The 23,681-nt window shown below is 39.4% G+C and overlaps 3 protein-coding genes across 7 annotated transcripts in view; 1 reads left to right on the forward strand and 2 right to left on the reverse strand.

Moving 5' to 3' along the window:
- lbk (leucine-rich repeats and immunoglobulin-like domains protein lambik) overlaps window positions 1–10,985 on the forward strand; it is a 28,192-nt gene extending 17,207 nt beyond the window's left edge. Inside the window, exons 1-9 of one of the 2 annotated variants that reach the window (XM_089469813.1) lie at window positions 3,944–3,962; window positions 4,342–5,633; window positions 6,418–6,489; window positions 7,423–7,632; window positions 7,693–7,836; window positions 7,897–8,732; window positions 8,803–9,159; window positions 9,388–9,669; window positions 9,732–10,985. In XM_089469813.1, the coding sequence (XP_089325939.1) occupies window positions 4,609–5,633; window positions 6,418–6,489; window positions 7,423–7,632; window positions 7,693–7,836; window positions 7,897–8,732; window positions 8,803–9,159; window positions 9,388–9,669; window positions 9,732–10,873 (4,068 nt within the window). In that variant the 5' untranslated portion in view covers window positions 3,944–3,962; window positions 4,342–4,608 and the 3' untranslated portion in view covers window positions 10,874–10,985. Of the gene's footprint in view, window positions 1–3,943; window positions 3,963–4,341; window positions 5,634–6,417; window positions 6,490–7,422; window positions 7,633–7,692; window positions 7,837–7,896; window positions 8,733–8,802; window positions 9,160–9,387; window positions 9,670–9,731 lie in introns of those variants that run through there. The other variant, XM_089469812.1, reaches the window with a different exon arrangement.
- A 768-nt stretch (window positions 10,986–11,753) lies between these two features.
- LOC108616414 (splicing factor YJU2) lies at window positions 11,754–13,389 on the reverse strand. Its single transcript, XM_018011596.2, has 3 exons — window positions 13,237–13,389; window positions 12,609–13,177; window positions 11,754–12,544 (listed from the first exon to the last, which is right to left on the reverse strand). The coding sequence occupies exons 1-3, from the start codon at window positions 13,258–13,260 to the stop codon at window positions 12,079–12,081; spliced, it is 1,059 nt and encodes a 352-aa protein (XP_017867085.2). The 5' UTR covers window positions 13,261–13,389; the 3' UTR covers window positions 11,754–12,078.
- A 332-nt stretch (window positions 13,390–13,721) lies between these two features.
- Ptp52F (Protein tyrosine phosphatase 52F) lies at window positions 13,722–23,480 on the reverse strand. Of its 4 annotated transcripts, none has more exons than XM_089469808.1 (18): window positions 23,329–23,480; window positions 20,330–20,499; window positions 19,924–20,062; window positions 19,746–19,855; window positions 19,151–19,675; window positions 18,662–18,823; window positions 18,323–18,610; window positions 17,967–18,271; window positions 17,604–17,907; window positions 17,349–17,540; window positions 17,162–17,287; window positions 16,755–17,093; window positions 15,314–15,896; window positions 15,054–15,253; window positions 14,925–14,995; window positions 14,733–14,867; window positions 14,296–14,670; window positions 13,722–14,235 (listed from the first exon to the last, which is right to left on the reverse strand). In XM_089469808.1, the coding sequence occupies exons 2-18, from the start codon at window positions 20,472–20,474 to the stop codon at window positions 13,879–13,881; spliced, it is 4,356 nt and encodes a 1,451-aa protein (XP_089325934.1). In that variant the 5' UTR covers window positions 20,475–20,499; window positions 23,329–23,480; the 3' UTR covers window positions 13,722–13,878. The 4 variants fall into 4 exon arrangements, with proteins under 4 accessions (XP_089325934.1, XP_089325933.1, XP_089325936.1 ...); XM_089469807.1 differs by having other exon boundaries at window positions 23,263–23,428; XM_089469810.1 differs by lacking the exon at window positions 23,329–23,480 and adding an exon at window positions 22,814–23,250.
- Between the last annotated feature and the right edge of the window lie 201 nt (window positions 23,481–23,681).

Raw genomic sequence — 23,681 nt, forward strand, 5'->3', positions numbered from 1 at the left:
TGGGCGGCCACCCGCAGCAGCTTTCGCTGATCGATAGTTTCATTGAAAGCGTGTCAAAGGTGTTAGATAAACTTAAATATACAAAAAAATAAATAAATAAAACAACTGAAAACGGATTGGATTGATGTGCTTTATGAATATTTGATTAATTTTATAAATATTTCATAATTATCTTTTGTTTTCAATAGATATTTAAGTGGAATTTACATTTTGGACAGTGAAAAGGTATTCAAAAACCTTTTTAAGTGACCATAAATGGTTAATATATATATTATTCCATATATTTATAGGATAGTTTCCAAATAAATTCAATACATCTGATCACTTTTACCATAAGGAAAGTTTTTGATAAACCCTAAAATTTGAAATTACTTTATTCTTCCACTAATTCAATTAAGTTTAATGTAAAAACTCAGATAAAGTTCGTTTCGAAGGAGGACAAGAAATTTCGATTATATAGGCTCTACTTTGCACAAGGGGTTTCTCTATCTATATGGTTTAGTATTAATCTATGAGGCTCAGGGCTTTTCTGGATAGATAATTGTTGAGTTTATTTGTACATAAAACCAAACTCTATTTTACTGCCCCCTCTTTATCAATAGTGTGACGCAAAGTCAACAAACAGCTTGTTCAGCTGTTCTGGAAACTTGGTTAATTTTCTCACCCAAACACTTGCCGCACGGGCAATTCAAATATTTACCACTAACAAGTTTTTCAACATAACTGCTCAATAAATTTAATAAAAAAAAAATGGTTATAAATGTACGTAGGTATATGTATGTTTTCCTCTGTAGATACCGCCGCAACGATCGTAGTTGCGATCGTAGACAGTGCAAACCTATTGATTAGATAATTGCATCGAGTACCATCGGGTGCTAGAATAGCTCTATGACTCCTCGAGAGAACGGGAAGAAGACCATATAACAAAAACAAAATTATCTAATTGAGAGAACTAACTTTCGACACTTCAGTTAGGGGGAGTGCTCCCAAACAAAATTGAGGCCAATTCGTATTGTTATCGTTATCGTTGCTATCGATCTAGCAACTAAAACTAATCAAAAGGCACTTCAAATACAACTCGCCAGCAAACAACTTTTCTATATATATGTATATATATATATATATATATATATATATATATATATATATATATATATATATATATATAGCAGAAACATAGAGTCTGCAGTTACAGTAAAAAATGTACTTCTACTTGATAGGGAAGGAAGAAGAGTATATTGGCTTTGTGTAAAGGTATTATTTTAGGAGTTAGCCAGTTAAGACTGCTCTACCTAGTCCTATAAAGTGTAAACATTATTAAGTATTTTTATATATTTTCTGTGAAAAATACTTTTTCACTCCCAACAATTTGTATGTAATTTCTAAAGCTTATCATATGGATATTTGTAGCTAAATATTTTTTTAATACTCTACATACTCCCGTCACATATCGTTTTATATATACCATTTACAGTTTTACATAATATGAAATCATCTGAAATCATTTAGAGCTATATTTCTTACAGTTTCAGGCTTGTGTTGGTATCTTTTGCAATCAGATAGTTTTCTCAGAATTCTAAAAAAAAATCTCTTAAGTGCCTGAACAAGTACGTTGCAGTCTATTACGCCCGCTCGACTGCAACAGGCTGGCCTGTGCATTTTTTTGATGTGTGGAAAAGTCTTTGAAGCACAGGAAAAACTAAACTGAACTGAAGTGAAGTGAAGAAAAAAAAGAAAAGATGTTTAAGAGATCTTCAACTGAGCTGGTTCTGCTTGCCTTCTTTGTGGCTGGTTTTTCTTTTTCTGGCGTGCATATTTGTTACTTTTTTTCGTGCTTCTTTTTATTTGATTTCATTACGCGATGCTCTTTGTAGTTGTTGCCTTAGCTGTTGTTGTTGTTGCTGCTGTTGCCGTTGCTTTAGTTGTTGTTGTGTTACTAAATTTGGTTGTCTGGGCATTTTAACGCGCCTCTTTATGTGTGTAGACGTCTGTGGATGTGTGTGTGTGTGTGTGTGTATGCCTATGTGTGTGCCAGACCATTTTTAGTAGCCTGGCCAGCAGCAGCAGCAGCAGCAGCCAAAGCCGCCTCTCCTATATAGCCTATGCGTTACGTATACGTTGAATATACTATATGTACATATATCCATATATATTATATATTTATATACATATATATCAAAATATATGGTCATGTCTGTTTGCGGTAATTGCAGTTTGCAGTTTGCAGTTTGAGTTCATCCAAGTCGCTTTGCGCCTTTTGCTTTTTGCCCTTTTTGGTGGGTGGTTTTATTTTATTTCTATTTATTGGCTTGCTTTTCTTTTTTGGTCTGGGAAAAATGTTTATTAGGCCTCGACTAAAAAACAAAATGCTTATAAGTGCATTTTGTCCATAATATTGACCGAAAGCAAATAATAATGAGCGCAAACACAAAGAATGTTGTCAATTGATTTGTTAGCTAATTAAATTGTTTTTAGTTTTTTGTTGTTGTTGTTACAGGCCAAACTCAAAAGGAATTGCAATTTATATGAAAGGCCAAACTTTTATGCTGAATCATATAACAAAAGTATTTAGTTTTCGTGATTGCTTTATAAATATGTATTAACAAGTATTAGTGTAGTCATGTTGTTAATATTTAATAATTTAAAGTTTTTATGTTACAAATAGAGACTAGGTCTAAAAATACTAATTGGAACATAATTTTTGTTTCAATAGAGAGCGGGTTTTTATATTTATATATATATTTATTTTATAAATGTATTTTAATTCCATTTTTATTCCATTTAATGTAGCGCAATTCTTAATTATATTCTTAATTATTGAATAAAAATACCTTTTTGCTTAGTAATATCTTAAAAGATAAATATAGATAAATAAGAATATATTTAGGTATGTTAACCTTCATATTCTCTTTAAATTTGCTTTTAAAATATGTATTGAGTTTTTGTCCCGTACTACTACTAATATTTTTTTACCGGAGCTGTATCAAGAACAGTCTGGACCCAAATATTTATGATATAGCAGTTAGCAGACCTTGCAAAAAACTAGTCTTATCTATGCGGCTTTATCTTCATTCTAAGAATGAAATCTTTACTGCAAGATGCGCTGCTTCTACGTAACTACACACAATAGTTTCTGGTTCCTGGGATCTTCAATGTAGCCCGAAAATGCTGCGTATATAATTTCATAGCACCAACGTTTATAGTTCCCGAGTTTACAAAGAAATACTTAAATATTGCTCATATAGTTCTATTTATCTACATTCATATGCCTTGTCACTAAATCAACAAATTTATTAGTTTAACAATGTTTTAATGCCTTTAATCACAAAATGGGTGTTGGACTTACATTTTCTAATGTTATTTAGATTAACGTTTGCTCTGATATTATCTATCTGTTATATAAGAATAAACGTGAATTGCACAATTTTTCAAGTTATCTAGAATTTGCATTTGTAGACAGTAGTTTGTATACCAAATTTAATAGCTGTAGCGCAAGCTTGCATAGTTTAAACATATACGAAACAGAAAATTAAAACAGTTTACAGTAAACCGCTTTTCTCTCTCTCTCTCGCTTATTTCGCTTGTCAGCAAAGTTAATTATATATTTTAATTGGGTTTTCACGCCTATAAAATATTTATCTTTAAAGCTGCTTTTTGTTACTGTTTTTTATGCATATATTTTTTTGCCTCAGCCAATTATTGCGAGGCATCTGAATGTCGAGCACGCCGCAATTTCGCTGATAGCGAAAAAAGTGCGCAGCATTCGCTTTATCTGAGTGTCGCCACCGCCGAATTTCTTTTGAATTCGCTCTATGTAGGTGTGGCTGTGTGTGTGCCTGGGTGTGTAGGTGCGCGTCTGTGTGCTTTGGACTTTTAGCAAGCGCAAAGTACAAAATGCAAAACGCTGCAAAAATTTGCAACAAGTTGAGAGATTTTTTTTAGGGGGCTGATGCTGCTGTCTGGTGCGTCTTTTGCTGTTTGTGTTATAAAACGTTTCGCGTTTTCTTTCTTTTTGTATTCATGTTTTTTTTTTGCACAAAAACATCCGGTCGTATTTTAATTTAATGAGCATTTATTTTGCACACTGCCAGAGTCATTTGCCAACGCTGTTTATAATTTATGATTTATTTAGTTTGTTTTAATTCAAATATAAACAATCCAAATTGCAATGCAGCAGCATTAGGGACATGTTAATTGTTGTTTAAATGAACTGGACTCGTTGATTGTTGAATATCAGCATCGATATCACTTAATCGATATTAGTATTGAGTACACTGAACAATAATTTGCATATAGTGGCATCCTTAAACTAATGTTTTGTTTCTCTCCCACTCTCTGCAGTTAATTGGCGCTGGATCATGCAACAGCAACAGCAACAGAAGCAGATTCAAACGACGAAAATGCGAACGGGCTTTACAGCACTGGCTGCTGGCCAGGCCGCCATCAACGTCGCTATCTTTGCACAGGAATAACGGAATGTAGACAAGAAAATAGTGGAGGGAAAAATCGCAGTTGAAAACGATCGAATTTATCAAGCATACAAAGCTAAAAAAGAAGCAAATAAAAAACAAAAAATATACGCAAATTAAAAAGCAAAAACACTGCAATATGCACGTTTCAGCTATTAAAAGCGAACAGCAGGAAAGGGCAAAGGATGCATGTGCAGCGATAAAGTTTAATAATTATCGAAAACGAAGCAGTAACGACGAGAACAACAACTACATTAGCAAAATTATAATGACGTCTTCAATACTGGTGCAACGCCTCGCAACGCTGAGCATGAGTGGCAAGTGGCGACGGCGCCGACGGCGGCGCAAACAGCAAAACGACGACGCAATTGTGAAAGCAACAACAACAGCAGCAGCGACAACAAGAGCATGCGCCCATAATGATAATTGCAATTATAGTAAAACAACAATGCGTGCCCATGATTTCAATAAAATCAATAAATTACAGCTAATTACGTGCATGCTACTGATAACAACTACAACAATTTGTCAAAGTTATGCAGCTGCAGCGCCGTCGACGTCAGGCTCATCGTCAGTGTCTGGCGAGGCGTTAACATCGCCGCTGAGCGCGCTGCTCAAATCGGGCGGTGCCTCCTACAATCAACAGCTGCCACAGCAACAACTTTTTGCCATGCTTGCAAAGAATAACGGAAACACGGCTGCGCTGGCATCGGTAGCAGAGGCTTCACAGCCACAGTCGCAGTCGCAATCGCAGTCTCAGCAACACCAACAACAACAGCAGCAGCAGCATCATCAACATTCACGTCAGCGACCACGCTTTCTGCCGTTACGCGAAGACGATTCAGAGGATACGGGCGATGAGGAATTTGCCGCCTTGCATATTCCACTGGAAATCGCAGCAGCGGCTGCTGCTTCACTGGAAACGCGCGGCTTTGTGGCCGACGATGGTGGGCAATACGAGCAGGCGGAAAAAGAGCTCGCTGCAGCCGAATCAGCGGCAGCAGCAGCAGCAGCAAATGCGAATGCCAAAAATAACAATAACAGCAACAACAACAACAACAACAAAAACTGTCCTAAGGAGTGCAAATGCCAGAACGAGTTCTTCGATTGCGATAAGCAGCACTTGGAGCGTGTGCCCGTACTGCCCAACTATGTGCAAACGCTGTAAGTAAACCATTAAATAAAAAAAAAGAAACCCCTCTGAGCAACCCCCAAAACAGGAACAGTTTTGAAACATTCGCAACAACCCTCGCAGCTTTGCGGGCTTTTATTTAGTGTATATACCCTGTAGTAATTAAAGGTCATGTGGGGTGTAATATTAGTGTGGGACATACATATTCAAAATTATTTTTTAAAATATATAGTAGACTCTGTTAGGGCATTAACTTAACTGTTAACCACTGTAAATTAGTTTGTTATGTTATGTTAATGCCTTAACATAATCCGTATATGCTTTTACATGGCATGTTAACGGCTTAGCAAAAATAACATGGATAAATTCTGTTATATTGTAATGGCTTAACAGATTATATACATGTTTCATATAAGAATTAATTAAGAATCAAAATATTTTCAATACATTGCTCTTACTAAAGTTTGTAGTGTAGGGTATATTGTGGTCTATCAACTGCAATCTAATTTTACCCATATTTTATTTTTATTTATGCGTTTCAGTTAACTTTTTTTGGGGGGTTGCGATTTTATCGCATTGCTTTTAATCAATTTAATGCACTGCAAAATTATGCAAAATGTGAGGTTTATCTTTATCGAGTGGAATGCATCAATAATTGCACGACTCTGGCACGCTTATCACTCGTAATTGCAGCATAATTACAGACCATTAATTGCGGGCCTCGAAAATCCAATCAGCTAACATTGTTTGCCATATTATTTATATGCACACACATCTACGATATATTATTTTGTTTTCATTTTTACTTTTTTGCAGGCATCTGGCGGGCAATAAGTTGAACGACAGCACCGTCCTAGCGATACGAAATCTGTCCGAGCTACAAAGACTGTAAGTAAAAACAAACAAACAAAAACAACAATATATAATATTTTATATATGTAGATACGTACATATATGTGTATGTTTGTATATACCAGATATATGTACGAGTTTATTGAGCTAATTATTCCATTTGCGTTGAGCTATCTACAGTAGATAATGCTGTATAATCGTTTAGCTAAGCGAGTATTTTTAGATACTCGCATTTATAAGTTGTAAAAGGAAGCCATCTGGTTTTTTTTGTTTTTCTGTTCAATTGGAGTCTGAAATTTCAATTGAAATGATGCACAATTCAAGCTGAAGATAAGAAAAGCTTGAAACATACGCAAATGCTAATAATCATAAATAGTATATACATATATTGGGAAAGCAACATATATTTTATATCTATCCAATTAGTCATAGTATCAAAAGATTTTTACATAAAAATCAGATTAGATTCTCTGTTGTATTTCGCTATGAATATTATTTAAATTTAAATATAAACTACTCCAGACTGTTAACTGTAAAATCAGCTAGTAGCAGCTTACAATCTTAGATAGTAACTAGTTAGCATATTTTATCCATTTATTCGCCTCGCTCGATATGTATTTGTCATACTATATTATTTTTAATGCTGATATAAAGTCCGATAGCTGTTTAACTGTTGTAAACAGTGGTTCAACGAAAAGCCTGGTAGCTTGGTATTATATCTGTTAGCAATAGAAATAGTCAAAATACAACAGTAACAGGCAGATATAACATAACAGTAAATACTAAGAGCATAGTATCTTTATACAGACCACTAACTTTTATTAACATAGCTGTAACATAATCACCGGGATTATGTTCCTCCATATACATTTAATATTTATAGGCTCTATATTTATTTAATATTCATAATTTATAGCTAAGATTCTTTATTCTAACCCCTCTCTCCTCTCTCTCTCTCTCTCCACACAGCTCACTGAAACGCAATCAGCTGGATGTAATGCCCATGCTTACGAATCTGCAATCGCTGCGACAACTCATCTTGGCCAACAATCGTATACAGCGCATCTCGAGCGAGGCGCTCGCTTTGCTGCCCAAGCTCAAATTGCTGGATCTGAGCAAGAACCAACTGCACAGCGTGGAAGCCAATATGTTCCCAAGACCTAACCGACTCTCCCATTTGTAAGTTAACCAAATATGCCTTCGTACAGCTAGCCTAACTAAATCCAATTCGATTTACAGAATACTTAATGGCAATGAGATCGGCAGCGTGAATGAGCTGGCATTTGCTACGCTCAGCAATCTAACGGATCTGGAGCTGAGCAACAATCACCTGAGCAGCCTGCCAGTGGGCGTCTTTAAGAACTTGCTGCGCCTAAAGAAGCTGTAAGTTCATAGAGTAATCCCAATTAAATATAGCTAAATTTCAAATAACTCTTCTTGTAGTACTCTCAACTCAAATCGATTGGAAATCAATTGGTCAACATTTCGTGGTCTGCAAGCGCTGCAGAAGCTGGAGCTGAAGTCGAACAACATCAAGACGCTGCAGGATGGCGTCTTTCATGTGATGCGCAACATTGAGAGCATTAAGCTGGATCACAACGACATCAGTTCGCTGTCCCGTCAGGGTCTCTTCAATCTGACCAAGTTGCACCATTTGAGCTTATCGAATAACTCGATCAGTCGCATCGAGCTGGACACATTTGAATTTACCCAATATCTGGAATGGGTCGATCTGTCGCACAACTATATCAGCGACTTCAAGGCTCAGCACTTGGATTGTCTGAAGCGATTGAAACATTTGAATTTGGGCCACAATAAGTTGCAGTATTTGCCAGAGAATACGTTCGACTGTGTCAAAAATCTGGAGGAGTTGAATTTGCGTCGCAATCGTCTCGCCTGGATCATTGAGGATCAGTCAGCTGGGGCGCATTTCAAGGCATTGCGCAAGTTACGCCGCCTCGATCTCTACGGCAACAATCTGAAGCAGATCAGTAGCAAAGCGCTGACCGGACTAAACAGTCTTGTGCAGCTCAATCTGGAGAACAATGAGTTGGCCAGCATTCAGCCGAATGCCTTTGAGCATATGCAAAATCTGCAGAAGCTCAGCTTCAAGTCGAATAACTTTATATGTGATTGCGAGTTGATTTGGTTCCGTCAATGGCATCTCAATCGCTTTGGCATACAAACTGAGAAGCTCTTCACAAATGCTGTCTGTGGCTATCCGGAGCACCTGCTTGATCGTCAGCTCTTCCGGCTCACTCCTGCGCAACTGGAGTGCTGTAAGTCTCTGCTAAACAACTCTTACTCTCTCAATTCTTTGTTAACTCTTTGCTTTCATCTTCTTTGCAGCTGACTCACCCAAGCCGGTGCTGCAAAATGAGCCCAGCAACATGCTCGCTGTCAAGGGCGCCAATATTACCTTGGAGTGCATGGCGACCTCGCCAGCTGCCGCTTCGGCTGCTGCCACCGATGAGCTGGAGATCAAGTGGCGGCATGATAATCAGCACGTCGTAGAGAGCCAAAATGTCCATGATGGTGCCAGCACCAAAACGCAAATACATCCCGATCAGAGCACCAATCAGACTACGATCTACGGTCATCTGCGTCTGTTCAATGTCACCGACGAGAGCGCCGGCCGTTATCAGTGCGTGGTGTCCAATGCATTTGGCTCCACCTACGGCCAGAAGTTCAAAATATCGATAGGCAGTGAGTAGCCAAACGAACTTTATTTGAAATTTCAAATCTGTCCCCTTTTGAAGATTAAAAATTGTGATCAGTTATCGAAGCAATTGATGCGATTCTATTTGGTTCACGTTCAAGTTAATCACTGATGAACGACCCAATAGTATATATCGAACTAGAAAATAGTTCACTAATGAACTTCTTCAAGGAAACAATACTGATAAATTACTAAATTATTTTCTCTACTTGCAGTTCATCCCAGCTTCTTGCATGTGCCCTCGAATTTAACGATAGATGCGGGCGAAACGGCGCGCTTGGTGTGCTCGGCTAGCGGGGATCCCATGCCGGAGATGGCATTGCAAAAGTTTGGCGGTCGAGATTTTCCAGCTGCCACAGAACGACGACTGCAGGTGATACGCGAGGAGAATGCATTTCTAATAACGAATGCCAAGCCGAGTGATTCGGGCATATATACCTGCACGGCAGAGAGTCCGGCGGGCGTGATTAAAGTGAATGCCACGCTAATTGTGAATGGTGAGTGGCAACAATATAAAAGTCAAATACCCTACATATACTATAATGTCATCCATTTACAGACAAACCCCTGCCCAGCATTCCACTGGTCCACAAGGAGGTCATCCTGGGACGCACTTGTGTACTGGAGTGTCTCAGTGAATCGCTTAATATGGACCTGGAGCAGCCGCATCGTGAGTGGTTCAAGGAGAACAAGCCATTGCATAATGCACCCACTGGGCCCGATGCGGAACGCTTCTACTTTACCGAGAGCAAGGAGCTCTTAGTCATTGTCAATGCCCAGTCCACGGACGCTGGACATTATCGTTGCGAGATCAGCGACAATTTGCGCACCTTGACACTGCAGTCGGAGCTGATGGTGGTGCAGGATAGCTTCAATATCGATGTGATGCTGCTCATTGTGATGGTTATCACGATTATCACAATCATCTGTTTCTCGGTTTGCATTGGCATTGTTTGGAAGGTTTCGTACTATCAGCGCAGGAAGCTGTTGCATAGCTCGACCACGCGAAGCAGTCAGCACACTCTGCCGCTAGACCAGACGCAGTTAACTACGATGAATCGCACAATCATACTCGATAACGCGGCGCACAAGCAGCAACAGCAGCAGCAGCAACAGCATCAACTGAATCAACAGCAGCCGCGGCAGCAGCAACATCATCAGTCGCAGTCTCAGTTACGGTCGCCAAGTTTGACGGACTTAGAGTGTGGTCCTGGCCAGACGCAGAGTAGTTTGATTGTGTACACGACGCCATCGTATGAGCAACGCTGCTTGGAGCAGGGTCTGACTCTGTGCTACATGCAACAGCCGGAGCACGACCTGCAGCAGGATCATTTATCTAGCAAAGACTCGGGCACGGGCTCCGATGCAGCGGTCAAGCGAAGTCTGGAGGATTTTGTTGTCGGCATGCCGCGACGTCGGCTACTGGGTGAAGATGCTGGCGTCGATGATGACGACGACGATGTGGGAGACGAGCAGGACGATAATGATTTGCAATTTGCGCCGACGCGTGCGCTGGGAGTCTCTGTCTATCATGACTTGGATGAGCACTACGAGCGCAATCAAAGCGCACCCGAGCAGCAGAGTTTCCTACGCAACAACAACAATAACCACCACAACTACGATGGTGGCGGGGGCGTGATGGTGGGCGTGGCAATGGCTGCAGCTGGCGACTACAAAGCAGCCAAAGCGGTGGACATTTAAGTATGAAAAGCCAAAGCCAGGATACAAATGCCAACCAAAACCAAAATGCAACACACCAAAAACAAAGGATATGGGCTTGCCACGCCCCCCACAAACCACCCCAAAAAGTAAATGGAAAATGAACTAAACGATCAAAGACTGTTAAACGTAATATAATAAGTAAAGAGTAAATATGTGACGACGCTTGCCAGAAGGCAGCCTTATAGATGATATATATAAATATATATAGATAATATACATATAAATCTAATCATATATGTATGCTGTATAGAGATACATATATCGTCTGAACGATATGGCAGCTATAGCAGATACCAGTGTCTTCGTAATTTATGAAATTAAATGGATTTATTATTAATTACTTACTGTATAATCTATTGCTATATTTACCCTAATACTTAAGCTTATATTTGATATATATTTATAATTTCTTATTGTTTATTTCGCTTGTGATATTATTTATTATAATTTTTGCAGCTGTATATATTTATATATAGAGCAACTGTTACCATTTAGTATTTAGTTTTAAATTAACTTTAAGCCTTTCAGTTCCAATCGCCACGAAATCGGCTATGAATTGGTAAAAAGATGTATTTGACATATACTTTGTATATACATATATATATAAATTGAATGTTTATATATATGTACTACTATTTTAGTCATTTTATGTTGCTAATTTTTGAGAATTTGATAAATGTGTATGTAAATTGATTTGCCTTATGCTTATGGCCTTGACTATATATAAATATAAACATATATATATATATATATATAGTATTTGAAAAACCTAGAAATTTAAGTGAAATATTTTTGAAGTCAGCAAACACGCTAAAATAAAATTAAAAGTTTATTAAATGACAAATGTGTTTATTGAAAGTAGAGTACAAATTTCATTTTCTTTATTGTTTGAATATTCTTCAATTTAATTACATATTGAATGTGGGGAAAATTTTTTACCATACAAAAATGTACTCTATAAAGCTTATTTCTAAACCTTCTTATATCACTTGCAATGATCGCAGTACATATAAAAGTTTCCTTTTATATATCATACTGAGAGACATCTAAGCTACACAGATCTGTACAAATCTTGATAAACGTTGAATTGAAAATTTAATTACATTTATTTGTGTCTTAGCATATAGTTTAGTTAATTTGTGTATACACATGGACTTGATATAAATGCTGCTAAGATGCAAGGGTCAGTTGGAATCCTCAGAGCTATCGCTGTAGGCAGCTAAAAGGGAGAGGCCAGCGGGTGCTGCTGATGATTTCGAAGCAGTTGCAGCAGGTGTTGCTGATGGTTCCGATGCTTTAGCTGCCACTTGAGCGTCAGTTACTCCCTGCCCCTCTCCTACTCCTACTGTTGCTGCTGATCCCTGCGCTCCTGCAGTTGTTTTCGTTACTCCGCCTTCTACTTTGCTTCCCGCTGCTGCTGCTGCTGCTGCTTCTGTCTTAGGCTTTACCAGCACCAGGGGCGTCTTTCTTTTCACCAGCTGCACTCCACCAAGCGCTTTACTTGGGTTGGGCTTTACAGGATTGGGCCTCGCAAGTTTGGCTGGTGTGGGCGCATTTACATCTGTATTACTCTCCTCCGTTATTTCCTCTATAATCTCCTCAGCGACAATGCGTTTGCCGTTTTCCGCTTTGTTTTTGAAGTTTACAGATCTGTGTAAATATAATAATGAATATATATATATTTGTATACATATTGCCTGATCCCAACACTTACTTGACAAACGCCTCATCCTCGCGTTGTTCACGCTCCTCGCGTTCACGTTCCGTTTCCGCCGGATTGTACTGCTCCAGCATGGTCGTATAGTCCACGGTTTGTTGACGTCTATTGAGATCGCGCAGCTCCTCGAGACTCTCGAGCATTTCGATTTCATTGCGCGACTGTTGCGTGCGGTTCTCTAGCAATTTCATTGGATTGTTTGCCTCCTCCTCGCGTGCCTCACGCTCTTCACGTCGCGCTTGTTCCTCGGCCAGTTTCAATGCCATAAAATTACGAGTGGCGCCGGCCTCGATCTCGTAGTCCGTGTTCTGGGGATCAGTTTTGAAGGAGATCTCTTGCAGGCAGCGTGTGCACTTGATATAGAATCTATAGATGCGTATGCCCAAATAAGTTTCATTCTCTACATCCTCCTTGCGGGCATTAAACTTCTTGCCCTTGTAGATGTATTCACCACAAGTTTTGCAACGCATATTAAACGGAGCCATCAATCGAACTGTGTATTGGCGATTTTTCGCCAATTTCATGCGCGGTATCTTCGACGGATCGAAGTCCGGAGGATAGTATTTCTGCGAATGGAATTATGGTTAGTATCGTTTTGGCTGCATAACTAATTAGTTTAACTTACATTTAACACTTTGCGCTCAGACATTTTACGGCTGCACCAAGGATCGACTTTGTAAATAAATGTTGCTCACTTCTTCTTATCAATTGGCCATTCACAGCTAAGTGTAAATAGAGTTGCCACTGCAACGATAGGCCTTCGATAAACGATTTACGATTGATATGTTGCGTTACGTATTAGATTCAAATTTGCGGTGCGTTACGTTTTATGCCTTTTTTAATATATATATTTATTTATAAAATATATAATAAAAACTATTGAGATTAAAATAAAAATAAAAAAATAGTGTTACTAGAAAGCCAGCCCATAAGACACCCAAATAAATTTTATTTCAAATTGGCATAATTCATATTCATACGACGGTCATGTTATCGACCGATAAGAGCCCAACTGATTTTCGATAAGTTCAAACTGTCCGTTACATAACCTCTTTCAAACTCAAGTGTGTTATTTTAGAAAAGAAACTATTTGTTGTATGCCCAGCACCATTATATTTCTTTACATATATATTTATTAAACTTCACAGTACAATGCTTTAGCGTTAGACAATTCTCTTTGGCTGTTATTGCTGCTAAATTATATTTGTATAATACAATAAATACACACGCATGGTATCATGCATGATGTCACAAAATGCTCACAAAATTATATAGTGCACTCGCTGCTCTTGCCGTTGGTCCGTTGAAGACCGTTTCGCTCTGGCTGCTCATTCAACGGATCCAAATCGTTCGCTCGACGCAGCCCGCTAAAACGGGACGGCAATTGCACAGCTGTCGATCCGGAATCCGGATCGGGTGAATCCAGTACGGCTGACTCGACACGACTCAGATCCGTGTCGGGAAAACTGACCTTCTTGGGCGTAGTTAACGGTGGCACACCACCATCCGTTTTGTTCCGCACCTCGAGCTTAAGTGCTGCACGTGGAATCTTGTGCTTCACGAGCTCATAAGTGCAGCTGTAGAGGAACGTATACTGCTGCAAGGTTTGCACCATTTTCATGCGCTGCAACGGGATCATAAATTAGACATAGACAGAATATAGACAGATAAGATTACGAAATACCTGAAATCGCAATTTTTTGACTGTTTCGAAAATGTTGATTTTCGATTCGCTTTTCAGGCGCTGCATTATCAAGTCGAGGCCTATAAAAGTGCCCGTTCGCCCAACGCCTGCGCTGCAGTGCACCACAATGGGCGAGTAGCTCGGACGCTTCTCTGCCTTGACCTTCTTGACAAAGGTGATCAAGTGATTAGGATCATCAGGGCAGCCATGATCGGGCCACTTTTTGAAAAAGAAGTGTACCACCTTCTCCTTGAGGCCGTATTTCTCGTGTACCACCGTGAGCTCTGTACGATCGTAAATATCAAAGCATTCCTTAGCCTTGATTGTGACACTAACACCGCGCATATTATAGGGAAAATACTCATGGCATTTGATCTATATGGGGTAAGGTATACATGTATGATATATAGCATTGGTTATATAAAGTGCGTGCTCACTGTGTTGCCTTCGCGGAATTGTGTCACCTGCACAATGACGCGCACATTGTGCTGCAGGATCATGCGCCAGAAGTCCATGACGCTCTCTGGCTTTGGTCCCTGCGTAGCTATGTACTCCTTCTTTCGTGTGTGACCCTGGAAGGAGGATTTATTAATAATTTAATTCATATATCTATATAGCGCAAGCCGTACATCAATAAAGGAAGCATTAATGTAGTCCGATCCTTCAGTATCTATGTCCAGTATAACGCGATTCTTGTCGTCTGCAATATAATAGAATTAGTTCTCTAAGATCTAGTCAAGTTCATTCAATACACCTACAGGGATAGATATCTGCATAGCGATTCTTATTGCTGCCCAACTCCGAGGCTGAGTAGCTCAGCTCCAAGGCCACAACCGTAATTTCCTTAAATTCACGCGCCAGCTTTTCCGGCTTGGCCACTTCTGCATAGAAGAGCGCAAAGTTCTTGGCTATTACATTGCCAAACGGATCCTCGATGCCCTGGCCAGAGTCGCGATGCCTGAAATATGTATAGGTAAATTGAAAGAGAGTCTAATCTCCACTATTCCTGGACACCTACCAAGCTATTCGCTTGCGCACATAGAGCACGAGCAGGCCCAGTATGAAGGCCAGCAGCAGACAGCTGCAGACGCTGACCAGGATGAGCGTCACCTTAATCGCTGCCTCCGTCTTGAACTCCAGCAGCGCCGCATCATTGTAGCCGGAGCTGGTAAAAAGTCGCACTACCATATGGTATTCCGTATTCGGCTTTAGTGGTCCATTGCAGTAGCGTTTGGTCTGATCGGGACACTTGTCGGTGCCTATAATAAACGTAATGTCCTCACTTTTGTCGGCGCGCATATTTTGAATGTCATCATTTGGATTCCAGCGCTCGGGCGTTGTTTGGTACTGCTGAATGCAATCGCCGCCCACCTCATCCCAGGATGCCACGGGTGGCCAGGATTTGGAAACATTATATGTCAATCTCGGTTTGTCGGCACAATGCTTTTGGGATAGCAACAATGCCACATATTTTATTTTGCCTGACTCCGAGTTTAAAATGTCGCGGGGCAAATTCACAATCGCCGAGCTGGTTGGATGATTAGTATCATAGGCGCTAACACGCATTTTACCCACTATATCGTCGTCCAGGCCAGAAGGTACTGCAGGAAAACATAATAAATAGCAGATCATTAAGACTCACTTTATATAGGTGTATGCTATAACAACTACTAGATATTAATATAATGTATGTCTGTTTGTATATCTGATCTCCCTGTCTCCATGGCTATCACTCTGTCTGTCTGCCTGAGAAAAACAAGGGACGAATAAGAACTACAGATCACTTAAGTAGTCTATATGTATGCAGCAGTATTCATGTGGTACTTATATTTAAGTAAAATTTAGCTAGAATGCCTGCTGCAGCAGAGAGTGCTCCCATTGGTCAATTAGAGCTCGAGTACTACGCTCACTACCTGGAGTCGGACTTAACATTTGAGCACATTATTGTCTGAGTGAAAGTCGCCCTATATAAAAGGCATCAGCTGCAGCATTTCTTCAGTCGTCCAGGCCTGGTGGGGGTCAGTGTGTGCAGTGTGTGATCGTTCAGCTAAGCATAAATACTTGGAGGAAATAATTAGTAGAAATACTTGGAGGAAATATTTAAGGGAAATACTTGGAGGAACGTATTTTAAAGCTCAACAGCTGGCAACACTGAATGAAGGATTTATTAGTACTTTATTCTGAATGCAGATTTAAGCTAGGCTCATAAAGGATAAACCAAATATGTCATTTTTTAGTACTTTATGCTTCGTTGCGGAAGCAAATTGGCAAAATTAACATGCAATTTTTAGCACTTTATGCTAATTAGAGAAAAATGGAGCATAGTCCGAAAGGAGTCACCACTGTCTGTATTCAAATACAATATTTACATCACAATGTAAACTATTTAACTAAATTATATAGAAAATGTTGCTGCTAAAACACTATTTCTGATGGTAAGTGTAAATTTATATACTCACAGCCCGCTGGTGACTCCCAAACCTTTGATTCACTTGCGCTCAATGTGTCCACATTCTTCGTCTTGACGGCTACCCTGACTGTATATTCAACTTCCGGCAGTAGATTGGTTATGCTGTGTGTCATGCGTCCCTCTCTGTCGTGATTATCGGGTGGGACACCCTCCTGATAACTGATCTGCCGTTCCGCTCGTACGCCCGTAATGTGCAAGACAAACTCCTGGATTTGGCCATTCGATTTGCAGGGTATAGTCCAGGATATTGTGACATTAGCGCTGTAGCTACTCGGATCTAGAGCGGGACCGTCTGAGGTCACATTTAAATCGGTGACTGGATCCGATACTACATAATAATCATTTTGTTAAGGTTATATATATATTAGGATATTGCATTCCAGCTCCGTAGCTTACCATCTGGTTGCGTAATGCCGATCACAGGAGCCGTGTATTGACTCAAGCCGAAATCATTCAATGCAGCCACCTGCATAATGTACTTGACAGCGGGTGATAGATCGTTGAAGGTGCTCATCATGTCACCTACGGAGATATATGGAATTGGAGACTGGGTTCATTGCAGCAGATTACTTAGCGTGCTCACCTTTGGTTTCGGGTTTGATCACCTCGTTCACTGCTTTGCATGTGCTGGGCACAAAGTAATCCGGCTCGTAGCGCATTAGAAATGCATGATAGTATTTGATTGGTCCATTTGGATGTTTCGGTTGCTCCCAGACAAAAGTCAAACTCGTCTTGGTGCTATCATGATACCGAACATGTTGGGGCTGTTCTGGAACTGCAAACGACTAAATGCGCTTAGTATGACAATAATATTAAAAGTTACTAGATCGACACATACAGAACGTTAGAGTTTCCAACTGTTGACCCGTCACGATCTTCTTCCCCGATGGCCCAGCCACATTGTAGAGCACTACGCTGCATGTGTACTTGGTGTAGGGCGAGAGTGGTTCGACTACAGCCTGAAACCCGCGATCACGATAGCTTTCCACATACTTCTCCGCATAGGTGTTGGGTACGTCGACGCTGGTCTGGCAGCTGAAATGCGCGAAGATCGTCTGGCAATGATTGTTGTAGTCCTGATTGTTCGCATTCAGCTCCAGACTGTGAGGCGTGGCGCCATTGCCCACCAGCTCGAATTTGATCTACAAAACGAAGCGTTATTCAGATAGAGCCATATATATACATAGATATTTTTAGAAACCTTCTCGTAGTTAACAATTGCTGCTTTAGTTTCGGCTTCGATTCGTCGCAGCTCTCCATCCAGTTTCTCCTTTGTATAGGGTATTATTTGTATGGTATAGCCCTGGCAGGCGCCCAGACCCTTATCAAATCTGACAGAATTATTTTGTGTGCTAAGACTCAGTGCTACAACCTCTGTGTCATCGTCCATCCAACCCGAGATACGATAGCCATCGATGCACAGATCCGCGTAGCTCGGCGTCAGCCACGCTAGCTCGATGAAATAGGGGCCTGTGTTGCTCGATGGCTCTAGAATCTGGGTGGGCTCTATTGCGAGATTATTACTGAAGGCTTTAGGGGAAGATCTTCTCTACTTACGATCCTCGCTCAGCGTGCTTTGACTCTTAAACCCGGTACCTCTGGATCCATTCGCTGATATTGGTACAATTTCCACATTGTAAATGCCACAGGGCTCCAGATTCTGGAAGGTAACAAAAGTTTCACTAGTCAACTGCTCGTCGCTGGCATATTCCGAACGCTGGGTGGGTCCAGTCAGATTCACATGATAATTGGCCACGCACTGGGCGTTATCTGTGGGCGGTGACCATGACCAATGCAGCTCGGTGGAATTGATGATTTCTAGAGGTTCCGACACAGCACCCGGCACTAAATGCGCAAAAGCTTAGAAAGCATTGAGAAGTATTATGGACTACTTACACTTCTCGCCGGATACAAAGGTCTTCGTGGCCTTGGCCGTTGTATTGCGCTCTGCATTTATGTATACCTCGATGGTGTGCAGTGCACAGCCCTGCAGGTTCGATATGGTATACTGCTTCATTGTGGAGTCATTCGAGTAATAGCTCCACTCGCACTCAATTGCTGAAATTAGATAAGATTATGTGGACTCTACTGTAGTCAAAAGAGCAGCAGTTGGAAGAGAGCGAAGCACTCATGCTTATAGCAGAAGCCAAAGGTGGAGGAGAAATCGTAGTGGACAATGATAGAGAAGGAAATGGAGCAGTCGGAACAAATACCGAAATGAGAGGGAATGAACGAAATGAAATTTGCAGAAGGGAAAAGAGAGTAGGGTAAACGAATAAGTGAAAATTAAATCGAAAGGGAAAATATAATTATATAAATGAATATGAAAACCAAATGGTAATTGCAAAAAGCGGCAAAGGACATTCTTTCAATCGAAGCACTCACCTCTAGTCCCGCTTTGTGTCGCCGAATCGGGGAACACAGTCGTTAGGCCCGTCCAATCATCTGTGATTGCTGTCGTCGTGTCATCCTCCTGCTCTGTTGTCGCTGTTGTTGTCTCCTGATCCTCTTCCGAGACGCAACCATCGCGTCGCCAGACAATAGTAAAGCTGCCTATACAACTCTTATTAATTGGATCTGTCCAAGCCACTACAGTATCCGCATTGGAGCCATTGACGATAATCAGCTGCAGTTCGCCTGGCTCCAGATAGCCCGTGTCCACGAATCTCATATCGCTGCCTACGGTCACGCTCGCATTATTCTTCGTCTCAAGTGTCACATTGTATGTCCGACATGGCAGGACTACGAATGTATCGCTGCTCTCATCCTTAAACTGTTGGTGGCTATTCGTGCTGTCCGGGGCATTTGCTTGGATCTCAAAATGTTTCACACAGGCCCGATCAGTGGTCTCCCAGGTCAGTCGTATCGTCGTTTCTGTAGCTTCAATGGATGTCAAAGTCGTCTTCGGCTCTAAATAGGAGAGATATATAAGAATAGAAATAAATTATGTAATTAAAATGGTATTTCTTCCGGCCCTCACCTATATATTCCGTATAGGCAATAACGTTTTGTTGAAATACCGTAGCGCCCTCCGTCGTGCCTTTCAAACTTACTACAGTTGTATAGCTCGTGCATGGCTCTAGATTCTCACTAAAATGGCACGTAATAAATTATTATAAATTTTCAAATATAAATATTTGAAAATATTTAATATTTACCAGACGAATTGTCCTCCAGCTACACTCGCCGCGCTACCTGCAGGACATGTTATATTCTCGATAACATATTTCTCCTTATCTTCAGCGCTGACACTAAAGCTTAGCGTATATGGCGTACTAATCACAGTTATTTTAGCCACTAATCGAAATATATAGAGGTAATAAAAAGTATTTGGCTTAGTGACTTGCTATATACGATGACATAGAAGTTACTTATCTATTGTAAATCGGTAAATATCAATGGGTGTATGAATAAATTAATATCGATGAATATTTCAGTATATAGATGATCGATCGACCAATAAATTAAACACCAAGCGATCGATTTGATCAATAGGTTGATAAATATATGTTTACAATGAGTAGATCAATGAGTACTTGACTCTGCCGTGCAGAGCTTACACACCATCATTTGGATCCTGATCCGCTAGTGCTGAGGCTGTCTGCGCCTGCGCCTGCGCCTGTGCTGCTGTCCATGCATAAAGAATTAACGGTACACAAAGTAGTCCATAGAGCCGAGTCCTTGGCTTGCCGAGTTTCTTGGGCCTCATCTTACGACAACATTGCCACCAGTTGCTGTTCAATTCGGAAGTTAAAATCAAGTTCAATGTCAGCTGACCGAAATGCAACCGGTTTCGCAATAACTTCTCCAAATTAATTCAACGTATCGAACAGTATTAACCCCTTATATAAGGAAGCAGCTCGTTTAAGTGCAATGCGCACATTAATAAACTTTAGGCGTGAATCAATAAAAATTTGCAAAAAAAAACAAAAAAAAAATCAATAACAACTTTTTGTATGTATGTATGTGTTCGAGCCATGAGTGTAATCGACAGTTGAACTTGTCACATTGAGTACAGGTGTCAATTTTAAAAATGCATTAAATTATAACAAAGGTAAAATTCATACAATTTGACCCGAAGAAGGAGAGAGAGAGAGAGATAGAGAACAACATAATTGAATTGCATTTATAATTAAATAACTCCTAACTCATCTTATTCTCTCACTATATGTTTCTGGAATCGATTTGCTTGTTGAATCCGTATTATTCCGTAATCGGTAAATAAGTGAAACATATTGAATCCTACCAATACATTGAAAGTTTTGTTTAGGAATCTTCAGAGCAATTGACTGTTGTAGAGATAACAGAGACGTAATTTCCCAAATAGTTTACTATCCATGTAGAAGTAGACTGGAATATCTATATGAGCCGGCATATTAAAATGGTGGAGGTGTGTCATAGCCGGTTATCCTAACATAACATGTTCAAACTAGTAAAGCTGATTAAAGTTCCCCATAAAATGTTTATTAAGTCAAATTGATATTTTTCCTAATATTACAAGAAAATCATGTTCTATATTCTATGGTCCATGTAGTTATCATGCACGCAGTTACAATTTTCGTCTATATAAAATCAACAATATCTTCTCTGAGCTCTACATTGTAAGTAATAATTTATTATAATTTCCCGAAAGATATCGAGTTTGTTGATTTCCGCAAATATAATCAATGACTGAGGCCTCAAAATGTTTTCTACTCAATTAGCAAATGTTTATTCAGTACTTAATCAAGTTTATTATTTTCTTATTATCTTAAAACTAAATATATGCATAATATATAGATAGATATATATTAATATTATGCTTTTATATACACAATATGACTCAAGCTCTTGGCAAAAGCCTTGCAAGTGAAGTTTCATTTTGTAATTGAGAGCGAAGGGATTGGCGATGAGCAAGAGGCGAATTCGTGATTAAGAACAAATACAACAAAAGTGATATACATACATACATACATATATAAATTCATAAATATATTGGTCACTTGAGTAAATGGCAAGTCCCGGGATTGGGCAAGGGCTTATCAGGCACTCAATGGACACTGCGACTACTTAACCGAGGAGTGAGAAATAAATCCAAAAAAGACCTCTAGAAAGGCGCAATATACGATTATTGATAAAGATAACAATCTGAACAACCTGATAATTATTAAGTATGAATATGGAAGTATTAAAAACAATCAAATTTGTTGAGTATTATCAATATGACGAAAACGAAAATGTATAGCAAAAATGAATAGTAAAATATGGAAAATGTAAATATATTTTATAGCTGCATTGAGAGCAAACTAACATTTTAAAATATTTAAATTTTAGTTTTATAAAATATAACTGTCTTTTTAAAAACTACTCCTAAAAACTTGTCTAAAGAGAGAACAACTGTTTGGATCATGACGCAGCTGCTGAAGAATTATATTGTCATTGCTGAGCACATGAAGAACTGAGATATTTCATTAGGAATGTATCTATTGTGCGTGTGTATTTGTAATCAAAGAACATACAGTGGTAATTATAGACCTCAGTAGCTCGAATATCAAAGGCTGCCATTGAGAAAGACATTTTAAAGCAAATAAAATTACATTTTTTGTTTCGATAATTATTAATAGCTTGCAAGGGGCGACATATTTTGTTATCTACTTGACAAGTTATTGTGCTGTATGACTGGCAGCAGGCAAAAAGTCAATTTCCTATGCTTTGGCTTGTTTAAACAAATCGCGAAATGAAAAAGGTTTTCTTTTTGTTGCGCTTCGCTTTGCTTTGCTTTGGCATGACCACAAATCAAATACGAAATAACAAATAAGCCAATAATAACAATTTAACGGTCGTAGAAAGTAAGCGCTGTCGGTTCTGGGGTATTTTTTATCATATCAACAATATATGTAATCAGAGCAGCTCCCTGATAACAATGTGCATATGAGGCCGTCGAAACGTTCGCCACAAATCGTTTTCCAATAATAATTCACACCAATACACGCGCACGTATCATTGTGTTTTGAATTTATGGCTTGTATTATGGATGAACTACCGTGACAAATTGTAATTTGGCCGCACTTTTGATGCCAATTAGAGATGTGAGTAATCCATTAAGGACGCTTTTCCTTTAAAAATCAGCAAATGGAATTATTCATATGCAAAACACACAAAATGCGATTTGACGGCACTTTCGATTTCGACAAGAGATGTAAGCACAATTTATAACTTGTATTAAGGATGTGCTTCCGTTACAAATCAAATTATCGATAAGCAGAACACATAGTCCAATTGGCTGCACTTTTGATTTCTATTATTTTTTTTATGAACCGTTATCACGATTGGCCTGTGTAACGAGTGTGAACGAGAAAACAGGCTGCCTGATTAGAATCGCGATGGGTTGATAACGGCCGCCTGTCATAATTGGCGAATCATTTACATATTTTGGCAATTTGCTCATTAAATTGATTCATCAGCTATTGGCAGCTTGATAGCCAATCAATTAACTTAACCAATTTCTTAGCACTCACAATACGTTTATGAATTGAATAAAATATTTTGTTCGTATTAGTGCATAAAATACGCGCGTGCTTTACCGAATTGTTTGTTAAATTGCACTTTAATATGCGCAACGATATCGTTTACTTTGTGTAACAAATAACCGTTTCCGTTGAGCGTTAGACGAGAACTGAGCGTAAAAATAAATAACACATGGCTGTATCACTGTGCGCGTTACTGATAAGGCAAATTTTCTCCGACAGGGTATGAATGTACATATGTATGAGTTAGTGAGAGCATGTATGTGCTGCAAGATAAAAACAATGCATTGCATTCTGTAAAAAAGTTATGTGCGTTGTAGTGATGTAAAAGGTCAACTACGCCTTCTTTTGAATGAGACTATTTTTATTATAATTTAAATCTCATTTAATAGCGCCAAAATAGTTGAAAC

The sequence above is a fragment of the Drosophila arizonae genome, chromosome 5 (assembly GCF_054131065.1).
Source record: "Drosophila arizonae isolate 15081-1271.41 chromosome 5, UAZ_ARI_1.0, whole genome shotgun sequence".
Taxonomy (NCBI): domain Eukaryota; kingdom Metazoa; phylum Arthropoda; class Insecta; order Diptera; family Drosophilidae; genus Drosophila; species Drosophila arizonae.